Raw genomic sequence first — 22892 nt, forward strand, 5'->3', positions numbered from 1 at the left:
AAGAGTCCTAGGACTTGATTTACAAAGCACTAAGATTGATCTGAAGACGAGTAGTCAGTGACGCCATGACTTATATTGTGACCTCACACTTTGCTTAACAAAGATAATACACAAAACATAAGATCAGTCTTGAGCTCTTTTTGTAAATCAAGCTCTTAAAACTGTCTGTAACATTTGGTGGAACTGACCTTTCCCAGGCGATATGTAAGTCAAATGTTAGTGTGTATGCCTAGTGCTCATCTCATATGCAGTTGCAAACCTATAGTGTCTGTACGCATGCGCACGCATGTCATTAGCATATTTCATTGGTAAGGCTGATCGAAAAGTATTTGGATATACCTTGTTGGGCAGCTCTATGCAGATTGACCGTTTGTATTTTGACTAGTATTGTTTCTCACATACTCGTTTGCAGTTTCGCAGTGACACACTTTCGAACCAGTCTGGAAAGATCGTCTACGCTGGGACAGGTAGCACTGTCGAGGAATGGCTGACGTCCCTCGGTCTGCCGATGTACATCGACACTTTCACGCTGAGCGGCTGGGACGAGATGGACATCGTCGTCCACATGGAGGAAGATGACCTGGAGAAATGTGGCATCGAAAAGACGTGGCATCTACGACGACTCACCACTGCACTAGAGCACCTGAAGATGTCTTGGAAACCAGTCTAGCACATTGACGCTTCGACGCACAAAGGCCAATGGGAAACACTATAACAATCGCAGATTTGTAGAAGTGTTGTTTTTTTAAGTCGCTGCAGAAGTACCCTAGGAATTTTTTCCATGTTACAGGGTGATTAGGTCCCAGTTTCATAGAGCTGCTCAAGCAGACAATTTTTGCTTACAGATTAGCATGATACCAGTGAGAAGTTGTGTATATGACATGGTATTTGGGCTGGTAACCTTTATATTCTGGTAAGCATAATTTTGTTGTGCTTAGCAACTTTTCGTGCCTGAGCAGGTCTATGAAATTGGGCTCTGTTTAATGCAGACATGTTGTACTGTAACTTGTTGCACTAATTGCACTGACTGCATCAGCCAGGTATGCTTAATTTGTGGACAGCACGCTTTAAATTGGAGACTTTTTGGTCTGTTAGATGGAAGCAGATTCTTCATAGCTTATAATTGTGACAAAATGCACACTGGTGCTCAAGAAAAAAAAGTTTGGAAACATATAAAAAAAACAAGCATAAAATTGCCTCAAATTAAACTTTTGTTAGCAAATTTTCTGAAAACACATTTACAAAATTCTGACACAAAACATTGATAATCAGGTAAAAAAAAAATTTTGTGAAACTTATCTACAGAAGTTCAAAACTTGTTTCAATTTTTCCCCTCTTTCTGCAACCTTTAGATTAATTGAGTGTTCAGAGGTGGCTACAAAACTGTGCTTTCCGTTAATATTGCACTTTCTTGTGTGAAATATTTTTGATCAAAAATAATCTTCCAATCCTCAACTTTCCTTAAATACTTTTTAATATTAAATTTCAGATTGACATTACATATCTTATTTTGCAACTTGTTTAAACAGGTTCGTGCTTTCAAATATCATTTTTTTGCATTATTGTTGTCCTCCAGTTAACTGGTGCCATTTTACACCGGCTCCCTTGTTCACATAATATGACAAATTACAGTGCACTGGAAAAGGGAGCAGTTTGTTTTTTTCCCTTCCTGCCTCAGTTTGGCGTCGTTGGCTTTTAATGGGCCAGGAGGAATAAAGATGGCGACAGTATGATCCAGAAAGGTGGACTGAGATCCGGCATTTTTATCACGACAACAGATCAAGATCTTGTGTTGCCAGCTCTGATCGGCACTTTGGTCACAGCAGTCACATGAAAACACAGGCAAAAGCCCAACCATTAAACCAAAAAGTTGCCTCTCTAAATTGCGATGTCTAATCCAGCTTTGCGTTGTTTCCGGAATGCACTTTGCCAGATCCTATCCACCAATTTCAGGGTTGAACCCTCCCCAAAAGGTGGATTAAAATTGCAGGATCTTGAACCGGGTCTAATCCGTCATTCTGGATCTAGTGTAAAGGCCGAGTCACACTGCAGCGAGAGCGAAAACGATAACGATCACGATGCAAAGAGAATGCATTCTATTGGTTGAAATGCTCCACGCACAATACGCACGTGCCCATTCAACCAATAGAATGAGTTCTTTTTACGTCTTGATCGTTATCGCTGCAGTGTGACTCGCACTTTAACAGGGTGATAGTGTGTTGGTCACTCTTTGTGATGAGCTTCTTGCATATAATGCTGAACTAGAATCTGTACAGGTGTTTACTGATGATATCTCTTTCCAATTTTGGTGATACACATTTAAGTGCACTGCTATGAGTCTGCCCTAGAGAAAGGAATTTCCTCTGTGAGTTTTGGGGAGAAGTTCAGTAAAGAGACGGGCTTTATAATGGTAAAACATCCTTCACAACACAGGGCAAACGCGGCAGCAACCTCGTCCCCAGGGTGTGTCGAGCGGTTACAAGGTGGACCGCTCTCTCACCCAGGTATTGGGCCATTTGCATATCCAAAGTTGTTGTATACGTATGCAAATTAAAATAGTCTGGCTACTTTTCGAAAATCACATCTTCGTCATAATTTCGTAGTACGGTACTAGATTTAATAGCTTGATTGTACATTGTTGGTTGCCGGGGGCTGGCTGTACCTATGAATATGGAACATATTCTAATATTGTAAAGTCGTTGTCCAGTTAGGGTCCAAGTAAGGAGTTTCCATCCCAGGGTTTACTATTGTAAACATGGTTGAAAGTAAAGTAAACCGTGGGGGAAAAGGTTGGCTCGGCAGCACACTTGATTGTGAATCCCAAAAATCAATTCTTTGTTATTTTTTTTCAATACTCAGTGCAACTTTTGTGTGATTTTTCATGGTGCTGTTTATTTATACATCTTTCCAGTGGAGTGTACTACGTTTACTTTGGTTGGTGCTAATTATTATAAATGGTTGCAGTCGACGTACTGACTACACTTATAATTATATTTTGCGGCCATATTGGTTTTAGTCTTCATTTTGAAACAAAATTATGTCAATGTTTTTATTTAGTTTTTGAGGGAAATACCTGTTGTCACATTTTATGCTTGTTAACAGACAAACCCAGTAGGCCTTACCACCACATCAACTGTATAGCAGTGGCACTCCTGTAGAGAATGCGTATGATACTGACATGGCACATTGTGTCTAGCTCTCTGCAAGAGACATTTCAGACTTTAATCTGAATTCAAACTTTTTAAAGTTTGCCTTGTGAACAAATTTGGGTTTTTGTATTTTTCTCCAAATTAAAGGCAGTGGACATTATTGGTAATTGTCAAAGACTAGTCTTCTCACTTGGTGTATCTCAACATATGCATAAAATAATAAAACCTGTGAAAATTTGAGCTCAATTGATCGTCGAAGTTGCGAGATGATAATGAAAAATAAAAAAAAACTTGTCACACGAAGTTGTGTGCTTTCAGATGCTTGATTTCGAGACCTCAAATTCTAAATCTGAGGTCTTGAAATCAAATTCGTGGAAAATTACTTCTTTCTCGAAAACTACTTTCTTTCAGAGGGAGCCGTTTCTCACAATGTTTTATACTATCAACCTCTCCCCATTACTCGTTACCAGGTAAGGTTTTATGCTAATAATTATTTTGAGTAAATACCAATACTGTTCCTAAAAGCTCCTTGGAATCTATAACTACAGGGGTGGATTTCACAAAGAGTTAAGACTAGTCTTATCTCAAGTTAGGACAAGTTACTCTTCCTAACTTAGGACTAGCCATACGTTTTTAATATCTCCTAGGACTAGTCCTAAGTTAGGACTAGTCTTAACTCTTTGTGAAATCGACCCCAGGGGTTACCAAAAAGTAGAAATTATATTATTTTAATGTACCTCCTAAAAACAGTTGTACACATCCATTTAATGTGGCTTTTAATTATAAAATTGAGCTACAATAAAAGTATAAAAATCTACTTTACGTATGGGAGGCACGAATATAGTTTGTAGCTGCTAGCTATAAATTGCCAAAGAAAACTGACAATTTAAAATGATAATAATACTAAATAAAGTCAGATAAGCACAATTATTCTTTTTAAACAAAGTGGAAATATCTCTACTAAGAATGAGAGAAAACACTTGCATATGAACTCCCTTTTTCAGAAATTGTTCTTCATTTTTGAATAGCATAAATGTCAATATCCAAAAGCTCACTGTTGGGTTAGTAAATGTCACGGCCCCTAAGAACAACTTTGTGTTTGTGTTTAAACTTCCTTAATCTTTTTGGAAATGGTGAGAGCAAATTACTGGTTTAGTGGCAAAATATTTTATGGTATTCCAGAATTATAACATACAATGTCAATTTATAGGCTAGGTTTTTATTCTAAACAAATCAAACTGACAATCATCCTCCATACCCAGTCTCAGATCTGTAGGATTTAAAATTGTGAACAAAAATTTTCATTCAAATCTTTTCGCTAAAACTTATGTTTATGAACACAACTTCCTGAGGCCTTTGGTTTTGTATGTCAAAGAAGAAAAAAAATTAGATCAAAAAAGTTCAATGAAGAAAAAAAGAGAATTGAACAAAACAAAACAATGTATAATGTATGTTTTTGTAAATAAACAAGTTTATATTTGCATTATTCGAGATGGTTTGTTTGTTGGGGGACATTGTTGCCTTGTTATGAATTCTGCACTCCAATGAGAGCAGAGAATTGCGAGTGTGAATATTTCTATAAAAGCTGGGTTTGTATTTACGTGTGATGGAGTGCACTGTATTTTAGTCAAGGAAAACCAAAACAAAATGATTGTAAAATAATAAAGGTAAAAACAGAAATACACAGATGCACGTCTTAATTCTAAATATTAAAACATAATCAGAAATTATGTGCAATGAAAAATGTGATGTTTATTTTTTCTTTTCTTTTTAAGAACAAGTCTTGCTTCATTTAAGATTTATTTCAAACATGTTATATAACCAGAAAAGGGTTTTAAACGATATTTTTTATCTGTGTGTTAAAGTGTGTCTTCTTTTTAAAGAAAATATTATTGTTGTTAATGGCGTTATCTGAGAATTAGGGTTTTACGCTAAATGAAAATGGATTTATTATCACATTTCTAAGAAAAAAATACCTAAACATTACGGGAAAGCTTCATTAAAGAATATCTGAGTTTGGCCACAAAAATTCAGAAAGTGTACAATCATTTTCAATGAGTGGCTCTGTTAATATCGCTTGTGCATGATTCAATTAAGTCCACTGTTTGAAAAAGGAATTACATGGAAATAACAGATGTGAGTTGCTAGAGGAAAATGATGTTCTTATTCTGGCCTCATTCTGTTATGGAGATTTCCCGTAAGAATACAGGCTGAAACGTTCAAGGGGATAATACAACATGGGTTTTCAGAAACAAAATGTTCACTTTGGTCATCGAATTTGCAAAACAAATTTGTCTTCAAGCAAATCTATTAAAGTTTCTTATTGAGGTGCTGAGGTTCATAAGATTTCCAAAGTATGAAAGAGAATTTGTTAGGCACTGTACTTTCTATTTGATGCCTTTTCCACTGGAAACAGCTATGGTTATTATTGTACAAACTTCACATTACTGTTTTGTGTAAAAAAATATATACATATGAAAATAGAAAATAAAAGTGATCATTATTTTTATTTATTAATTTTTGTTTTCAATTGATGCGACCACATTGAGGTAAACACTCTTTTGTTAACACATTTTTAGTCAAACGTTTTTGGTTATTAAGATAAACCAAATGAAAGATTCTTCTAAATTGGTTTGATTGTTTTCTGTGGGAATGGGGCTGTCCAATGGAATTCTTAGGTCATTTCTATGACTCTATCGAATGATTGATTGTGATTACTTTCATGTGTAAATTGGAATGTGTGTGCTTCGATATAAACCCATTCTAAGACTTTCTCGGATTAAACAAAAATAAAAATACAAAAAGTTGATATGCCAATGTATTTGGTTGAAGCTTTTTGAATGCTAATTCTGAAATTGTGAAATACGATTGCTACCAGTGCTGTACCTACCCTTTGATTTACTTGAAATTTTATTTCCACTGGATTTATCATTCTTAAAAGTTTTAGGTGAAAGTTTGATTTGTTAATCAAACGTAAAAAAAAATTATCAAGCCGTAATTGTTTCGAGTAGTGGAATTATCTAAGGACTTAAATACATAAATTGCAGGTAAACAATTTCAACGATTTTCCTTAATTGGTAATAATGATAAAAATATCATCAGTTTAAGATTGTGGGTTTTTTTCCAACTTAATAGTTGTACCAATATGTCTTCAGGAAATTCAAAACATCCAGTTCTTATTTTCAATTAAACAAAAATAAATTAAAAATAGTTAATACATATATATTAAAAATGTAAATGAACTTCCTTCACACCCCCAACATAAGAAATTGTTTTCAGTGGAGGGTTAAACCATGGGGTGGCTTAAAGGAACACGTTGCCTTGGATCGGTCGAGTTGGTCTTTGAAAAGCCTTTGTAACCGTTTTTTATAAAATGCATATGAGTAGAAAGCTGTTGTAAAAGTAGAATACAATAATCCACACAAACATGCCTCGAAATTGCGTGGTTTTCCTTTTACCTCGTCGACTAAACACGTCGGCCATTTATGGGGGTCAAAATTTTGACTCCCATAAATGGCCGACCATGTTAGTTCGCACAGTAGAAGGAAAACCACGCAATTTCGAGGCAAACTTGTGTGGAACATTGTATTCTACTTTTAAAACACCTTTCCAACCATATGCATTTTATAAAAAACGGTTACAAACGCTTTTGTTTTGACCAACTCGTCCGATCCAAGGCAACGTGTTCCTTTAATATGATGTGTTTTCTGAAACTGAAAACTGAAGTTAAAAGGTTCTACCTAAATTAACCTTTCCTTTATTTCTTTCACTGTATTATGAAATGATGAAATCATTCACCTAGTTTCACTCAGTTTCAGTTCCCATCTAGTGTAAATGCTGCGGGTATTTTTGTTCTTCTCCTTCTTCTAACGTTTCAAATTAAACAGGTTGACAAGAAAAATATATATTCTGGTGTTTTTGAAAGAAAAATGACAATCCCAATCATTAACAAATTATTTCCTGGGGAAAAACACATGTAATGTTAGAGAATTTCTCTTCTTATTGTTAACTTATTAGGAATGCAATAATTTGAGAGCTAGAACAATTGATCACGTGAAAAAGTCAATGAATAGTTCAAGGGAACACGTTGCCTTGGATCGGACGAGTTGGTCTATAAAAAGCGTTTGTAACCGTTTGATATAAAGTACATATGGTTGGAAAGATCTTTTCGAGGCAAACTTGTGTGAATAGTTGTATTCTACTTTTACATCTCTCTACCCATGCATTTGATAAAAAAAAACGGTTAAAACGCTTTTCAAAGACCAACTCGATCGATCCAAGGCAACGTGTTCCTTTAAAGCCATTGGACCCTTTCGGTAAACAGTGTTGTCCAAGGCCCACACTTTGTGTACCACAACTTCTATATCAAATAACAAACCTGTGAAAATTTTGGCTCAATCGGTCATCGGAGTCGGGAGAAAACAACCGAAAAAACCCACCCTTGTTTCTGCACGTTTCACCGTCAAATGACATGTGTTTAAAATAAATCCATAATTCTCGTCAGCGAGACTTTATGTTGTTGTGCTGTTTTCTCAAAATGTAAAGCATTTTATGGAATAATATTTCAAAAAACCCTGTAAGTTATTTGTAATTCTGTGAACTGTTATTTTTTTTCTGAACCGAAAGGGTCCAATGGCTTTAATCTGTTAAAAGACCTTAGCTACTTCAAAATGTGCTTGCAATGTTGTAATCTTAATTTGAATGATGGTTTTGAATAAAGGATGTGATGTAAAGAACCCAAGGTTCTTATGGGGGCACACCAATCAGGAATATATCAACAATAATTGTTGTATCCTAGCATGGTAATATCGGAACACTTTGCTTATTTTGGATGAAGTGTGGATTTATCGCAGTTACATGAGAGGTTTGTACCATTGTTTATGATTTTATTTATAATTAATTTCAAGAAGTTTATTCATTAAACTTTCCAGACTGATTGTATAAACATGAAGTTTTGTTTCTGCTCTGTAGCTGTTTGTGTAATTGATGTGATATCTTTTTGTTGGTACATTATCAAGATCATCCACCCCCCAAAAAAAAATTTTTAAAGACCAAAAAGTAAATACAACACAATTAAATAAAACCAAACACCAACAATATTGGATGGGATGGGATTGTGTTGAATTGCTAATGAAAGCTTTCATTGTTACAACACAGGTTGCTATAGCTGGTCTGGTACTAGAAATAGAAACCATGCCCTGTGGAAGGTTGCCTCTACCCCCTCCCTCCCAAAAAGTAAATACAACACAATTTTTCAAAAGAAACAAACACAATATTTTAGGTTGGATTGTATTGGACTGTTGATGAAAGCTTTCATTGTTACAACACAGACAGCTGTGGATCCCAAAAAGCACTAAGATTCACCTTAAGATGAGTTATTAGTATTACCATAGTGATTTGTATTGTGACATCACTCTTTGCTAAGCAGCTACGATGGATTTGCAGTTACGATCATTCTTAACTCTTTGTAAAATCGAGCCCAGGTTGCAATAGCCTATCTGGTACTCCAAATGTATACCATGCCCAGAGGAAGGCTAGCTGCCTCAACCCCCGCCCTCCCAAATATACCAAAAAGTAAATACAACACAATTTTTCAAAAGAAACAAAAACAATATTTTATGTTGGATTGTATTGAACTGTTCATGAAAGCTTTCATTGTTACAACACAGGTTACAATAGCCCATCTGGTACTCGAAATGTATACCACGCCCTGATGTGGAAGAGGCTGCCTTACCCCCCCCCCCCCCCAACAAAAAGTAAGAAAAAGGGTTATACAGAAGTGCCCTACCACTTAAACCCCCTTAAGAATTCCAGCAATTCCCAGAACACAGTAAAGACACAATAGTTAGGGAGGGAGTAAACATGTCTGCAGATGCATGTGCTGTAGGACGATTGCCCCCTCCTCCCGCTCCCAATACACACTTTTACCAAGCGAGGATCTGCAAAGTTTATTTTAGGGGACATGGGGGGGGGGGGTCCGGATGAGTGGAGCCTACATTACCATTCCTAAAGCAGACGGAACTCATCATGGGGGTAAATTAAATCCCACGAGGCCTACTCGGGCCTCCTCACGACTCCCATTACGTATGGTAAGTTTTGGGGATTCCCCGACGTTGGGTGGGCGGGACAAATGTTGAAAAAGTGGGATGCATCATTTAATTCATTATTTTGTTGTTTTGTATCAACCAGACTTTACTTTCAGAATTCAACATCGAATTTGTATGATCTGTTTTTAGTTTAACTAGTAATGTTTTTAATTTTTCGTTGAAAAAGACATTCGACAACCTAGATATAGCAACTGTTGACAACGCACACAGTTCCTGTTGCAGTATTTCAGTTGCATCTAATTCGTGATAATCTTAATCTTAAAAGGCGACAGACCAATTAGTTTCCATATAGATCTTTCGACCCAAATGTCAACCTATTTCATCAGCAACTTTGGCTAACTGTATTGAGTGTCTAAAAAAGAGCTCACGTAGAGAAATTGCTGCTTCTTTCTTTTCAGGAAAAAAAAGCTTTTGCGGAAGACAATTTTCGACGAACAACCAAATGCCCTGGAAAGTTTACATTGAAATTCATTCGCCCAACAAAAAAATAGCTCCTCAAAACACTTTTTTTAATTTTTGTTTTTATACAAAACGCCCAATTTAAAGTATTTTGTTGTTACATTCGTTAATAGGCTTAAAACGTAATTAATTTGTATTTTTTTTTATTGTGGACAGAGAGATAACAGTATATTTAATTTAAAAATTGATTCAGTCGCGGAATGATACGAAAGTTACATTTACGTGAAGGCTGTTCTTACTGGAGTAAACATTTCAGCAGACAAGCAAAACAATGAGTCATAATGGCGTCGAACATGATGAAACCTCTTGCAAGTCGGAAGATGACAAGGTCTTACGTTTGCTTGTGCAAGAATGGGGGGCTATATGAGCAGTGTAGATTGCATTGGGTCGGCATTCTACACCAAGCTGAAGAAACGGAAGACAACAGTTCTCTCTCAAATTTGGGATTGACTGGGACACTGCCAGCAGAAAGCTGAACAAAGGTAAGCATCCAATTCCAGGTCCTGTATCCACATCGTGACACTGTGTTTACTGTTTACTGCCCTGATCATGGCTGCTGATGAAACTCTAAATCTATATTTGGATTATGGTCAGTCTTAGACCCAGTAACTGGGGCGCTGTACTCCTTTTCAACAATTTTTGACTTTATCTGTCGTACTAGCGCCCCAGGGAATGGCACAGAATTTTAACGAATACCCAGTTTTTCGCGACACCCAGCCACAAAAAATGCCTCAAAATGACAAAAAGACCAAACAAACTAGCTCAAAAATCGCCTACTCTATTCTCGATACGTCTAGGATGTAACATCAGGCATTTAATTGTACTCACGATCATTTTTTAAACTCCAAATCGATGATTTTTAACTCCGCATCGTGGAGCGATTGACAAGTCTGCGATTTTCGGATGTGTATGGTAACGAAACATGGCGTCGCGTTGTGGGTGGATGTCCATCAACGGCTGTTTAATGCTACACTTGTTACAGGCGTTGCAGCGAATGCTATACATTGTACACGGGGATGGGTACAGGCGCTGCAGCTAGCGAGTGCCCACGTGCGTTCAATCATGGGCAACGTAACTTATACGGTGCCGGGTTGTTGGAAAAATATCAGAAAGGGGGTGAAAGGTTCTCAGAAAGGGAATATTGTCTGAAAGAGGGGATTTTTCTGGTCATCGCCCCCCCCCCCCCCCCCCAAAAAAGGGGGAAAAATATGATAAATAAATAAAAACCGCTGTACTTCATCTAGGCCTACGATTTTTGTGCATGGTTAAATTGCTTCTTATAATGTTTAGTGCTGCCAGTGTCACTGTAGAATTTTTATTTATTTATTTATCATCTTTTTTCCCCCTTTTTTTTTTTCCCTTTTTTTGGGGGGGGGGGGGGCGATGACCAGAAAAATCCAGACCAGCAGACTTCATCCAGAACCATCCAGCTTCATCCAGCAGACTTCAGACCAGAAAAATCCCCTCTTTCAGACAATATTCCCTTTCTGAGAACTTTTCACCCCCTTTCTGATAATTTTCCAACAACGTGGGCACTCGCTAGCTGCAGCGCCTGTACCCATCCCCGTGTACAATGTATAGCATTCGCTGCAACGCCTGTAACAAGTGTAGCATTAAACAGCCGTTGATGGACATGGCCATGTTTCGTTACCATACACATCCGAAAATCGCAGACTTGTCAATCGCTCCACGATGCGGAGTTAAAAATCATCGATTTGGAGTTTAAAAAATGATCGTGAGTACAATTAAATGCCTGATGTTACATCCTAGACGTATCGAGAATAGAGTAGGCGATTTTTGAGCTAGTTTGTTTGGTCTTTTTGTCATTTGAGGCATTTTTTGTGGCTGGGTGTCGCGAAAAACTGGGTATTCGTTAAAATTCTGTGCCATTCCCTGGGGCGCTAGTACGACAGATAAAGTCAAAAATTGTTGAAAAGGAGTACAGCGCCCCAGTTACTGGGTCTAGGTCAGTCTCATATATTATCACAGTATTCTTTATTGTTACCGCGGCATCATAAATGTCTACAGAAGTGCAGGACTATTTTTTATAGACACTATTCACTACTGCGGGTAGGCTACTGGTAATTGTCAAAGACCAGTCTTCTTCTTCTTCCGTAAAAAAGTACAGTCCACCATCTTTTTCTTAGTGTATCTCAACATCTGCCTGACATATCCTCCGATACCCCAAATCTGCGCATTACAAATATTCCCGCAGGCACCTTTACCGCCGCGTAACTTTTTGTTTACAATACGCAATGACATATTTGTTTGATTTCATGGACATGTACATGAATGAATGTACATGTATGTGTGCGCGTATGCGAGCGTGCATGCACTGAACCTACGTGTATGCAGCATGATTATTCACGTTTAGCTTGTAAAAAAAATGGCAAACGTGTTCTGTCGTCCAAGGGCGTTTATTTACTGCACAAGGACGGTTTTGTATGGGGCGGACACAACTGCATATGCAAGCAGCAGCGTCCGGGCAGACACGATTGCATGCAAAACCGTCCAGCGGACATTATTGCATATGCAATAATGTCCTCCGAATAGTATGGCATAGAGATCATACTTGCATGCGACACCCCAACCAATTAATCAGTGATATTTTTAACATTTTGTTATCACTATAGTATAACTATCAGTGAATAGGTTTAACAAGAAAGCTTCACAATGCCAAGGCGTGGAGGTCGACGTGGGAGGGGAAGAGGTCAGCGCCCAGCCAAACCCAAGCAGCAAGATGAATTCCAACTGGAGGCAGCATCAAAGGATGAGACAGAAACAGACGTAAGACACTTTGAAAGTCCCACATCAGTTGCCTTGAAAGTATAGACTATTCATTAACGGAATCGTTGTGACTAATTCAAATTCCATCCATGGTACCGGATTTGACTAGGTTTTCTTACATGTATTAGCAAAACTTTTAAAAATTCAAGTCTTGTCATTTCATCAGACAGTGTTACTCTCTGTTACGACTAATTGTAAAAGGTTATTACCAAAGAAATGTTTAGGTAAATCCGTAATTTAACAACCGCGACACATGTTGTGATCACTTTCTGTGCCTGCTGTCCAAGCTATTTATGTAAAATTTCGACAAAGAGTAGACCACAAGACACATTTGTGGCAAACAGGGGACTGACTAATGGGAAATTCAAATTTGACCTACTACCCAAAATGGCTGCATTATGTACATCCTGTCTTTCCAATACTAATTGTTTTTGTATTTATTCCGCCAAAGGTTATGGACAATCTAGCAGCTCTGTTCACAAAAGAGAGCTCGTTTGAGAAGCATTTTGCTGCCCAGGAGAAAGGCTGCCCCAAGTATGTAGCTACTCTGCTAGTTCTACAGAGGATTGGAACAGACGTTTTACAAAGTAAGCATGTTTTCCTACAGTAAATTGTACTTTGCTTGCAAATATTATGATACTTCATACTCCAAGTTTATGAGTTTTGCTGATAGAATAACTTTGGGGTTGAGTCTTTGCAATAGGATCAGGGCCCAATTTTATAGAGCTGCTAAAAAGTAGCTAAACACAACCAGGCTATGAAATATGAGACACACCAGAACTTGAGTCCGATGCTCTTAACCACTCGACCAAGAAATGCCATGTCAAGATAAGATAAAATGTTCTATTTGTCCACATCTTTTAACAAAATATCGAATGGTTGCTACCTTCTTGGTTGCCCCTATGCTCACCTGGTGTTTATTGTACTTCAGGTTCCAAAGCTCGCGCCCTCGCAGTAGCCTGGGCTCGCAAGGATAAGGATCTTGCGGCTAGACTACTGGCCAACTCCAAGGAGTTCGGACTAGTAGAGGTCTTGAAGGCAGCGACGTTGCTGGACTCTGGACGTAAGATGCGTGAGTGGGAGAAGAAGTTGAAGCTACTTCGGATGCAAACCAAGGTCGCTCCTCAAAAGATCGCTAAGATCACAACGAATATTCATAATCTGAGTAACATCAAGCCATCGGTAAGTTGTGCTCTAATGATCACAGTTCTAATTTTTAAACATTACATATTCACTAAAAAGGGACACGTGGCCTTGGTTTGGACGAGTTGGTCTATAAAAAGCGTTTGTTATAAAATTCATATGGGTAGAAAGATGATGTAAAAGAATACAATGATCCACACAAATACACCTCGAAATTGGGTGGTTTTCATTTTACATCATCGACTAATTCACGGTCGGCCACTACTCCCATAAATGTTAGTGCGCAAAGTAAAAGGAAAACCACACAATTTTGAGGCATGTTTCTGTAGATCATGGTATTCTACTTTTACAACATCTTTCTAAACCATATGCATTTTATAACAAACAATTTTCATAGACCCCTCGTCCGATCCAAAGCAACGTGTCACTTTAAATACAAATGTATCATGACTTCAGTGGACAAAAACACAATTTTTGTTTTGTGTGGATTGTGCACAAAGCTAATACACTGTACGTTACATTAGAGCTCAAATTTAGAAGGGGGGAATCCACAATACTGCAGGGCTCGTGGCTCTAAATATTTGCAGATCAAATTTTATTTTACAGACGGGTATCAAAATGAAGGGTTTGATACCTTTTTGTTACAACTTTTGTGTAATGGTGTTACTCCCAAGGGAGATGAGAAAGATTAGAGGAATGTGATTGGCCCAATAGACCCTTCCCATGAATTGCACGTAGCGCATGCGCACTGACGTTTTGGTTGGCAAAATGAGGGAACATCGCGCTGTTTTGTACACGGCTAATGGGTGCGTGACGCAGACGCGACTGCGCGTCTGCTTAGTGCACAACTCTATGGCATTTGCCAACCAACAGGGTCTGTACGCTTGCGTGAATGTAATTAGCATATTTCATGGGAAGGATCCATTGAGACGTTATTGTGAAATGCGCTGCAAAAGAACTAGTTATTATTTATTTATTATTAATTGAATAATAAACATTTGCGAAAGAATTTAAATTATTCATGCTGTCTTTTCCTCCAGGTTGGATCCATGAGCGGGGCCGTCAGTCGTCAGATCAGACGTTGGGTTCAAACCATTCCTTCATCTGAGCTGGAGTTCTATGCTCTTCACCTGCCCAAGGATCCATGGAAGAGGCTGGCTGACCTGGTGCACTTCAACCCTCAAACAGTACGTAACAAACTTGTGTATGGATTAATGAAGGGCAAAACCACGGCGTTTCACCAGGCTCGATCTCTGGGCCCATTTTTGTAAAGCTGTTTAGTAGAAACTAATGCTTGATAAATATCCTTGGTAAGCTAGAATTGAGTGGTCACCGGTCAAAACAATACAAACTTAGTGTAATTTTGACTGGTAACATGTTTCTGTTAAACGATACTTATCTGAGCTAAGCAAGTTTTTGTGCCTACAGGCTCTATGAAATTTGGCCCTGATGTTGTCAGCAGCAGAGTGTGGGTTGAAGTCCCAGTCAAGACACCTGTGCTCATGAGCAAGGCACTAAACCATATTGCTTCATAAGAAGTTGGGAAGGTAGTGCATTTAGCTCTACCAGTCATGCTCATTCTGGATGATACCCATGCCTACATCTCTATTTGACTGTGAAGGGGGAACCTTCTTTCGCAGAATATACCCACTCGGTGTAATCAGGTTGTTCCATTTCACTCGACTTCATCTTTTGAAATGGAATAGTCCAGATTTCACATTGTGATTAAAATTCTGAAACACTGCAATTAAATGCATTCATTATTTGTACGTTATTTGACTGAGGGGGCGTAGACTTCACCAAACTTTTGTTTGGGGCGATATAAACCATGGTTAATTATGAGTTGACTACACCTCCCAAGTAAAAATTTACTCCTATAATCTTGAAGCTTTTAAAATTAATTTACCTTTTTTTTCTATAGGACTTCAGTCTGCCATGGTTTCTACCTCACTGCTTTGGCACCCCAGCGCCAGAAGACACCATAGTTTTCAGATGTTCCAGCCTCAGCGCAGAGAATGTGAACGAGCTGATGGTGCACAATGATCTTCCATATGCGCATGTTAAACACTTCAAGGCAAACCTCAGCGCAGAGTCAAAGAAACGAATCGCTGTGTCAGAGAAAAGTCTGGATGCATTGCTGTGGTGAGTTTTATAAAAACGCTTTGCAATAAGTCTCAACCAAAAACACAATGTATTTTCTGTGTTGCTGAATAGTGATGGTGTTTCGTGGCTGAGCGAATAAGAACACCCGACTCAAGCTCTGGTGTTTCTGATCTGCAGATTGGGGGGTTCGAGTCCCAGTTGTGTCACTTGTGTTCTAGAGCAAGGCACTTAACTACTATGGCTGCGTCCTTCGGATGGGATGTAAAGCCATTGGTCTCTTGTATTGTTCAATGCACGTTAAAAAAAACAAGTGCACTTATCAAAAAGAGAAAGGGGTTCGCCTCGGTGTTCCTGCTTTGATTGGCTGCATATTGCGCCACAGCACCTTGTAAACCATTACATGCAATTTTAACTAGCAATTGGCTAGCGAAATAGTGTGAAGGGAATGCTGTTTATTACAGCTCCCCTTGACAAAGTATCATGCATATTATACATGCACTGCTGCGAGGTGGATTTTCCTGTCATATATTGATTTCCATATACAATGTAACACAATATTGCACTATCCCCTTCAAGAAGTGTTTGTATTTTGTCTCGATCTCCAGGAATTACGAGGATCTGCACTGCCCTGAGGTGGATTTCGTAATTGAGGAGAGATTACAAGGTGGGGAATCCATCAGCCTTCCCTATGGTAAGGTCATGGAGAGGCTTCTTCTCATCAAAGGAATGAGACATAAGGATTCTGCCAAGACCGAACAGACTAATCATCTCTATGGGAAACTCATCGCAATAGCAGACGAAAAACTGGAGCAGACAAGGTAAGATTTAACTATTCTCGTAATTTTCAGTGTAATTTCCATTTTTAAATACTTTTTAATTATTGTGAATATCTGTATATTGTTATTATGACTATTATTTTGGCAAAACGAATTATTTATAAAGAATTAACACAGTCAGTTTTTGGATGCACTTCCATTGGAAAATTGTAAGGGTGTATGAGAAACTTCTGAAGGCGCACCAAGGACAAGACTATTATCCCGGCAAAAATGCTTTGGCCACCCATTCGCAACATGACAATAAACAATCCCTGTCCCCTTTCCCTGTGACAATAAACATTTTCTCCCCTGTCCCCCTCGCTCAAAGTTGATGAGAGCGCAGACCGTGTAATGAGAGCCAACATTAAAAGGGGGCGCGGGGTACATGGTGCCGGAGCTCAACAAGATATGGCCGGGATTGTAGAGGGCAACGGAGGCCTTGGCCTCCGTTGCCTGGCCTGCATTAAATTTGATATTTGAACTAAAAAGTGGCATCCCCTTAGGTGATCCCTCTGCTGCCTCTTCCTAGGCTGTATCGTAAACTAGGGTGCGATTCCCGGCTACACGGCAGTTACAGATTGAATGGCTTCTGACGGGTGCCTCTTAAGAAACGATATTGACAAAGAGGGAGACCGCCAACATAGGGTTTGGTAGCTCAGTTGGTAGAGTGCAGGCACGATAATCTGGCAATCGCAGGTTCCGCTCTGTCTATTTTTCTTTGTTCAACACAAAAGTTTAAAAATATTTTTATTGGCGAAGGAGAGGGACTGTCCTTCAAAATCTTTTGATTCGAGTTCTGTCCTTTTTTTTCATCCATTGCGCACTATACATTATGGACAACGCGTAACAGACGCATGGATTTCCGGCCTAACATGTCCTTTTACATTTTTGTTTGTTTCAGATTAAACATTGACTCTCCTGTGGCGGTGATAGGTGACCGATCTCCCTCCATGGGCACAGCCATTAGGACCAGTACCATCATCGCCAGTTTGCTGTGTGCCATCGCTAAGGCAGAGCTGTCATTCTTCAGTCATCGTAACTTTATCCCTGATGATGTACCCAAGACTATTGATGAGGTAATTACAACAACCCAGTCATGGTTTCTCATGATTTCATGATTTCAGGATTGTCTAAAAAACTTCATTACTTGGTAACCAGTAATGGAGAGCTGTGGATAGTATAAAACATTGTGAGAAACGGCTCCCTCTGAAGTGCCATAGTTTTCGAGAAACAAGTTATTTTCCACGAACTGGATTTCGAGACCTCGGGGTTAGATTTTCAGGTCTTTAAATCAAACATCTGAAAGCACACAACTTTGTGTGACGAGGGTGTTTTTTCTTCCATTATTCTTTTGCAACTTTGAAGACCAATTGAGTTCAATTTTTCACAGGTTTGTTATTTGATGCATATGTTGAGATACACCAAGTGAGAAGACTGGTCTTTGACAATTACCAAAAGTGTCCATTTTCTTTAAGCCTTCAACATTTTCTTGTAAAGCAGTTAACAATGGGAGAAAGAAACCATCCATACCTTGTGTCCAAACCTGTGGTTTTGTATTTCTTGTGATGCACAGGGTGAGTAAACCTGAGTTGTAACATCTGGGAGCCTCTGGGTCTTGAGTAAGGGGAACTCAGACCCACAAGCCATTTTTTCAGGAGTTTTCAAATTCCTCCCATCTTACTCCTTTTACCCCCGACAATGGACCTTTATCACGGTGTGGTCATCTTGGTTTTACTCCATTCCAACTCATTGTAACCAAACTGAGGCTGGACGAAATAATAGTCTGGTGCCATGTGCAATGAATGTTAGCATTCATTACTGTAATTGGACTCAGGGAACATGACCAAGATGGTGAGAGCGTGATAAAGATCTTTAACTCTCAATTGCTATACAGGCATGCAACTTTTCAACTGATCAGTTGATTTCCTCATGTTGTTACTGAAAATGCGTTGTTTTTGTTGTTGTTGTTGTTGACAAACTGCAGTTGCAGTGCCCATCTTTAAAGGCAGTGGACACTATTGGTAATTGTCAAAGACTAGCCTTCACAGTTGGTATATCTCAACATATGCATAAAATAACTAACCTGTGAAAATTTGAGCTCAATCGGTCATCAAAGTTGCGAGATAATAATGAAAGGGAAAAAATGCCCTTGTCACACGAAGTTGTGTGTGTTTAGATAGTTGATTTCGAGACCTCAAGTGCTGAATCTGAGGTCTCGAAATCAAATTCGTGGAAAACTACTTCTTTCTCGAAAACGATGGCACTTCAGAGGGAGCCGTTTCTCACAATGTTTTATACCATCAACCTCTCCCCATTACTCATCACCAAGAAAGGTTTTATGCTAATAATTATTTTGAGTAATTACCAATAGTGTCCACTGCCTTTAAAACACCTACATTGTCATTTCTTTGAAGATTCTCGATCTAGCGTCGTCAATCAACACAGAAGGCTCGACCATACCAGCAGCTAGCCTGCTGCCATACTATGAGAGCAAGAAAGTCATCAAGACGTTCATCATCGTTACCGATGAGGAAGAAAATGGAACGGTCGAGTATGAGGGTGACAGATACCAGTAAGTTTGCTTTTCCCCATCTTTTTTCTTTGTGTTTCGTACATGGTAGTTTTGCACTATTCCAATGTTCTCTCTTGTTGGTTGTTTGTCTGTTGTTGTTTGTTTAGCTTATCTTCCCGTCAATGAAACTAGGCAAACTCCCACAAGGGGATTTAAAAACCAAGCTGGCAACAGCCAATCTTTCTCTCACAAACATTGGTTTGATGTCTCTGGTTATGAAGTGCACAAACCAAGAAATTGTGATCCAGTATCGAGACGGTACTTATTGTTGTCGTTGTGAAATCAGCGGCTAGCTTGGGGATTCACCCCAACAACCTTGTTTTAGCAAGTCCTGCAGTCTGACATTAGACCATGGTGTTCTTATGTTGTACAATCTGATGACTTAATAAACCCAATTTCATAGCACTGCTTAATGAACGTAAGCACATTTTTGTACTTACTGTAGCAGACAAATTTGCTCAGGTGTTATCAAACTTCACAAGTTAGCAAGAAAATTAGCCGGGCTGCTTGTGCGTTCACCATGCATTTGCATTGTGACGTCTTTCATTTTCGTAGAGTAAGCACCGGAAGGCTAGCATGCCTTTTCGTGTGCTTACTTTTAGCAGTGATATGAAATGTAAATCGTACAGTAAGCACAATATTGGCCGTTAAAGACACTGGACACTATTGGTAATTGTCAAAGACCAGTCTTCTCACTTGGTGTATTTCAACATATACATAAAATAACAAACCTGGGAAAATTTGAGCTCAATTGGTCGTTGAAGTTGCGAGATAATAATGAAAGAAAAAAAACAACCGTGTCTAAATTCTGAGGTCTCGAAATCAAATTCGTGGAAAATTACATCTTTCTCGAAAACTACGTTACTTCAGAGGGAGCCGTTTCTCACAGTGTTTTATACTATCAACCTCTCCCCATTACTCGTTAGGTTTTATGCTAACAAATATTTTGAGTAATTACCAATAGTGTCCACTGCCTTTAAGCAACTCCATGAAATTGGGCCCTGCTCTTAAAGGAATTTGGATGCATGGTATTGTCGCTTCAATAATCTTTTGTTACTAACCTAAATCCAATTGGTTTTATCCTTTAGCTTCCACACTCTCTTCGAGAAGTACTTCAAGGAAGTCTACCCAGCCAAGCTAGTGTTCGTTTCATTCCTGCGCAACCAACACTTCACCGGTCAGATGGTGAAGGCCCTGCTGGCCAAGGACATCACACCTCTGCAGTTCAAGCTAGATAACAGCCGTCCAGACCTGGTCAAGCTGGGTAACCTGCTTGGACTGTTGTCCAGCGAGGCGGTTGGATTCAGCGAGGAAGTCGGCGCTCTAGAGAAAGAGATCGTGGATGTTGGCTTGCAGAAAGCCATTGAGAATATGACACTTAAATAAATACATAGCATACACATCTGATATTCTACATCCATACGTCCCACCGCTTTCCTTATGCTATTCTTCGGAGAGCTTCTTGGGGTAACAGCGCACTGTCTCTACAGCTGGTCCACATGCATTTTCTGCTGCTGCTTCAAATGTACGGAACTTGTTACCATCACATCTTCGCCATGCAACTACACTTGGACAATTCAAGTAATTACTTAGGACTCATTTATACCGAAATACTTGACTGTTTTATTTGACTTTACATCTTGAGTTTTGACTTTTTGTCACATCTTCTGAAGGCGCTTGGTAATCTGAGGAAAAGGCGCCTGATATAAATGCTATTGTGTATCTATGTATGTGAAAGGTCACAGCTGTATTAGTCGGTTGGGATTGGAACCACCGACTTTTGCAAATCTAGAGCAGTGTCTTACCAACTAGACCACCAGAATTGCCCAGTAGCTAGAGGCAGTTTCGAATCATATTATTTATCAGTGTGTACCGCAACGTTTTTATAGATGTTAAATTTGCATCGGGGATAAAGAGTATTAATTTTGGTTTTTACATCGATGTGTGTTAGCACTGTATACTCAGTACTTTCCCGAGCTCTGTGAACAAAATTACAGGCATACTACTTGGAAGGGATTCGAACCCACAATCTCACAGAGCTCAATGGGAAAGTACTGTATACAGTGCTAACACATATCGGTGTAAAACCAAAATTAATATTTTTTATCCCCAAACCAAATTTCCATCTCTTAAATAAAGGGCTTTTCAAGGCTCAAGGTTCGTTACACAGTTTCATAAAAGCAATAGGTAATATCAATAAAAAGAGAAAATTTAACCTCCTGCACCATTTAATAAACTGCTTTTATTTGATCATTTGAACGTCATTGGTTTTTTTTTTATTGAAGATGTTAAAACAATAGTTGGCATTCTGCACGAACCAAATTTTGTCCCAATAAAAGTTTTATGCAAGTTGTCGAAGATATTTTTATAAATTGTAGGAAATGTTTACATATAAATATATATATATTACAGATTTGTTTTTCTTACATAAATTTTCAACATATTAAAAGGTATCATTATTGTTGTAGTGAAAAGAGTTTGAATGGAACTAGTGAAGATAAGATAGTATTTCTATAATCATTCGTAATTTGTGTAATAATTCTTGATAACTGACAAAAACACAGTAAAGAGTACTGTTTTGCATTCATCATATTACCAGTTGTTTCCAATGGTTGTAAGTTTTGTAACTCCTTGGGAACCAGCCAAAAGTGGTTCAATTCATGAATGGACGTGCAAGTTTACTGTATATTGAAAATAATTTGAGTCAATTAGCATTGTTAGTTGTTTCAATACTAAAAAAGTAGCTGTTAAGCCTGGTTCATACTTTCTGCAAATGCGATGCGAACTTTGATGTCACAAGTTCGCAACAAATAATTCGCACCAGTTGACTTGTGCAGAATCTTGCAAAATATTTACTGCGAAAACAGCTCTGTGACACTAAAATTCATATCGCAATCGCATTCGTAAGAAGTATGAACGGGCTTCAGTCTGATAGATAAAAACAAGGAAGGTAATGGTGGCGCTTATAGACTAACTAATTATAAAGGACTTTATAGGGACCGTGGTTTCCTGTTTCACTACTAGGAAGAATTTGTATTTTTTAATTGTTTAACTTTTTAACTTTTAACCTTTAATTGGCACTGTGTACAGTGTGATGAGATAATTGTATGTGGTGCACTTAACAATAAATGATTAGATTAGATTAGATTAGGAATTTTGTTATTGCATTTATTTACCAATTATTTTCTTGTATACATAATAAGTTATAGTCTTTAAGTGCTACCACTACCTTTCTAAGTTGTTTCAGGTACTTAAAACAAACTGCAACCAGTGGAAAAACTTCTAACCTGACATAAGTGGTACACTTTTTGTCTTTCTTGTCAAATATTTTTAGTTAATGACAATTGTTTCACTTGCCATTTCTGTGCTTTATGGTGTGTCTGAAATATTCTTATGTGCAATGCCAGATATCACTTAGGTGGAAGAAATTAATTGATATATAAATAAACATTCTAGCATGATCAGATAATACTTCTGGATTTATTTCTTCTTCTTTATGATCTTTTTTTACCGAATTCTCTCTGATTTTTCAGATGGGTTAATTACTCTAATGATTGAAAAGCGCTGTGAATTTACCTCCAATCAAAAGCCACTCAACACAATTATAAAATCTTTATTGAGGTATTTAAACTTGGGGACACTATGGTTTTACGACAATTTACTTTGTCCCCTTTGACTTTGTCTCCTTTGAGACAGAAAACAGATTCAGAACTGTCTAAAAAGTTTTATTGTTGAATTATAAAACGTGGATAGTTGG

At 38.3% G+C, this 22892-nt stretch overlaps 2 protein-coding genes across 11 annotated transcripts in view; both read left to right on the forward strand.

Annotated features, from left to right (window-relative positions):
- LOC139946843 (SAM and SH3 domain-containing protein 1-like) overlaps positions 1–8100 on the forward strand; it is a 183919-nt gene extending 175819 nt beyond the window's left edge. For all 9 annotated transcript variants that reach the window (XM_071944572.1, XM_071944574.1, XM_071944575.1 and 6 more), the window contains one exon: positions 413–8100. In XM_071944572.1, the coding sequence (XP_071800673.1) occupies positions 413–670 (258 nt within the window). In that variant the 3' untranslated portion in view covers positions 671–8100. The remainder of the gene's footprint in view (positions 1–412) is intronic.
- Positions 8101–9984: 1884 nt separating this feature from the next.
- On the forward strand, positions 9985–22606 carry LOC139947452 (uncharacterized). 2 transcript variants are annotated; one of them, XM_071945360.1, is made up of 10 exons: positions 9985–10197; positions 12349–12502; positions 12954–13089; positions 13434–13684; positions 14686–14832; positions 15567–15787; positions 16354–16566; positions 17465–17639; positions 18978–19135; positions 20224–22606. In XM_071945360.1, the coding sequence occupies exons 2-10, from the start codon at positions 12389–12391 to the stop codon at positions 20519–20521; spliced, it is 1713 nt and encodes a 570-aa protein (XP_071801461.1). In that variant the 5' UTR covers positions 9985–10197; positions 12349–12388; the 3' UTR covers positions 20522–22606. The 2 variants fall into 2 exon arrangements, with proteins under 2 accessions (XP_071801461.1, XP_071801462.1); XM_071945361.1 differs by lacking the exon at positions 9985–10197 and adding an exon at positions 10237–10304.
- The last annotated feature ends 286 nt before the right edge of the window (positions 22607–22892 follow it).

Source organism: Asterias amurensis, chromosome 14, assembly GCF_032118995.1.
Source record: "Asterias amurensis chromosome 14, ASM3211899v1".
NCBI lineage: Eukaryota > Metazoa > Echinodermata > Asteroidea > Forcipulatida > Asteriidae > Asterias > Asterias amurensis.

Coding starts and splice junctions, on each gene's coding strand:
- LOC139947452 (XM_071945360.1), top strand. CDS start 12,389: ATGCCAAGGCGTGGAGGTCGACGTGGGAGGGGAAGAGGTCAGCGCCCA. Junction 13,685..14,685: donor TGAGTAACATCAAGCCATCG/GTAAGTTGTGCT, acceptor CTTTTCCTCCAG/GTTGGATCCATGAGCGGGGC. Junction 19,136..20,223: donor TATGAGGGTGACAGATACCA/GTAAGTTTGCTT, acceptor TTTATCCTTTAG/CTTCCACACTCTCTTCGAGA.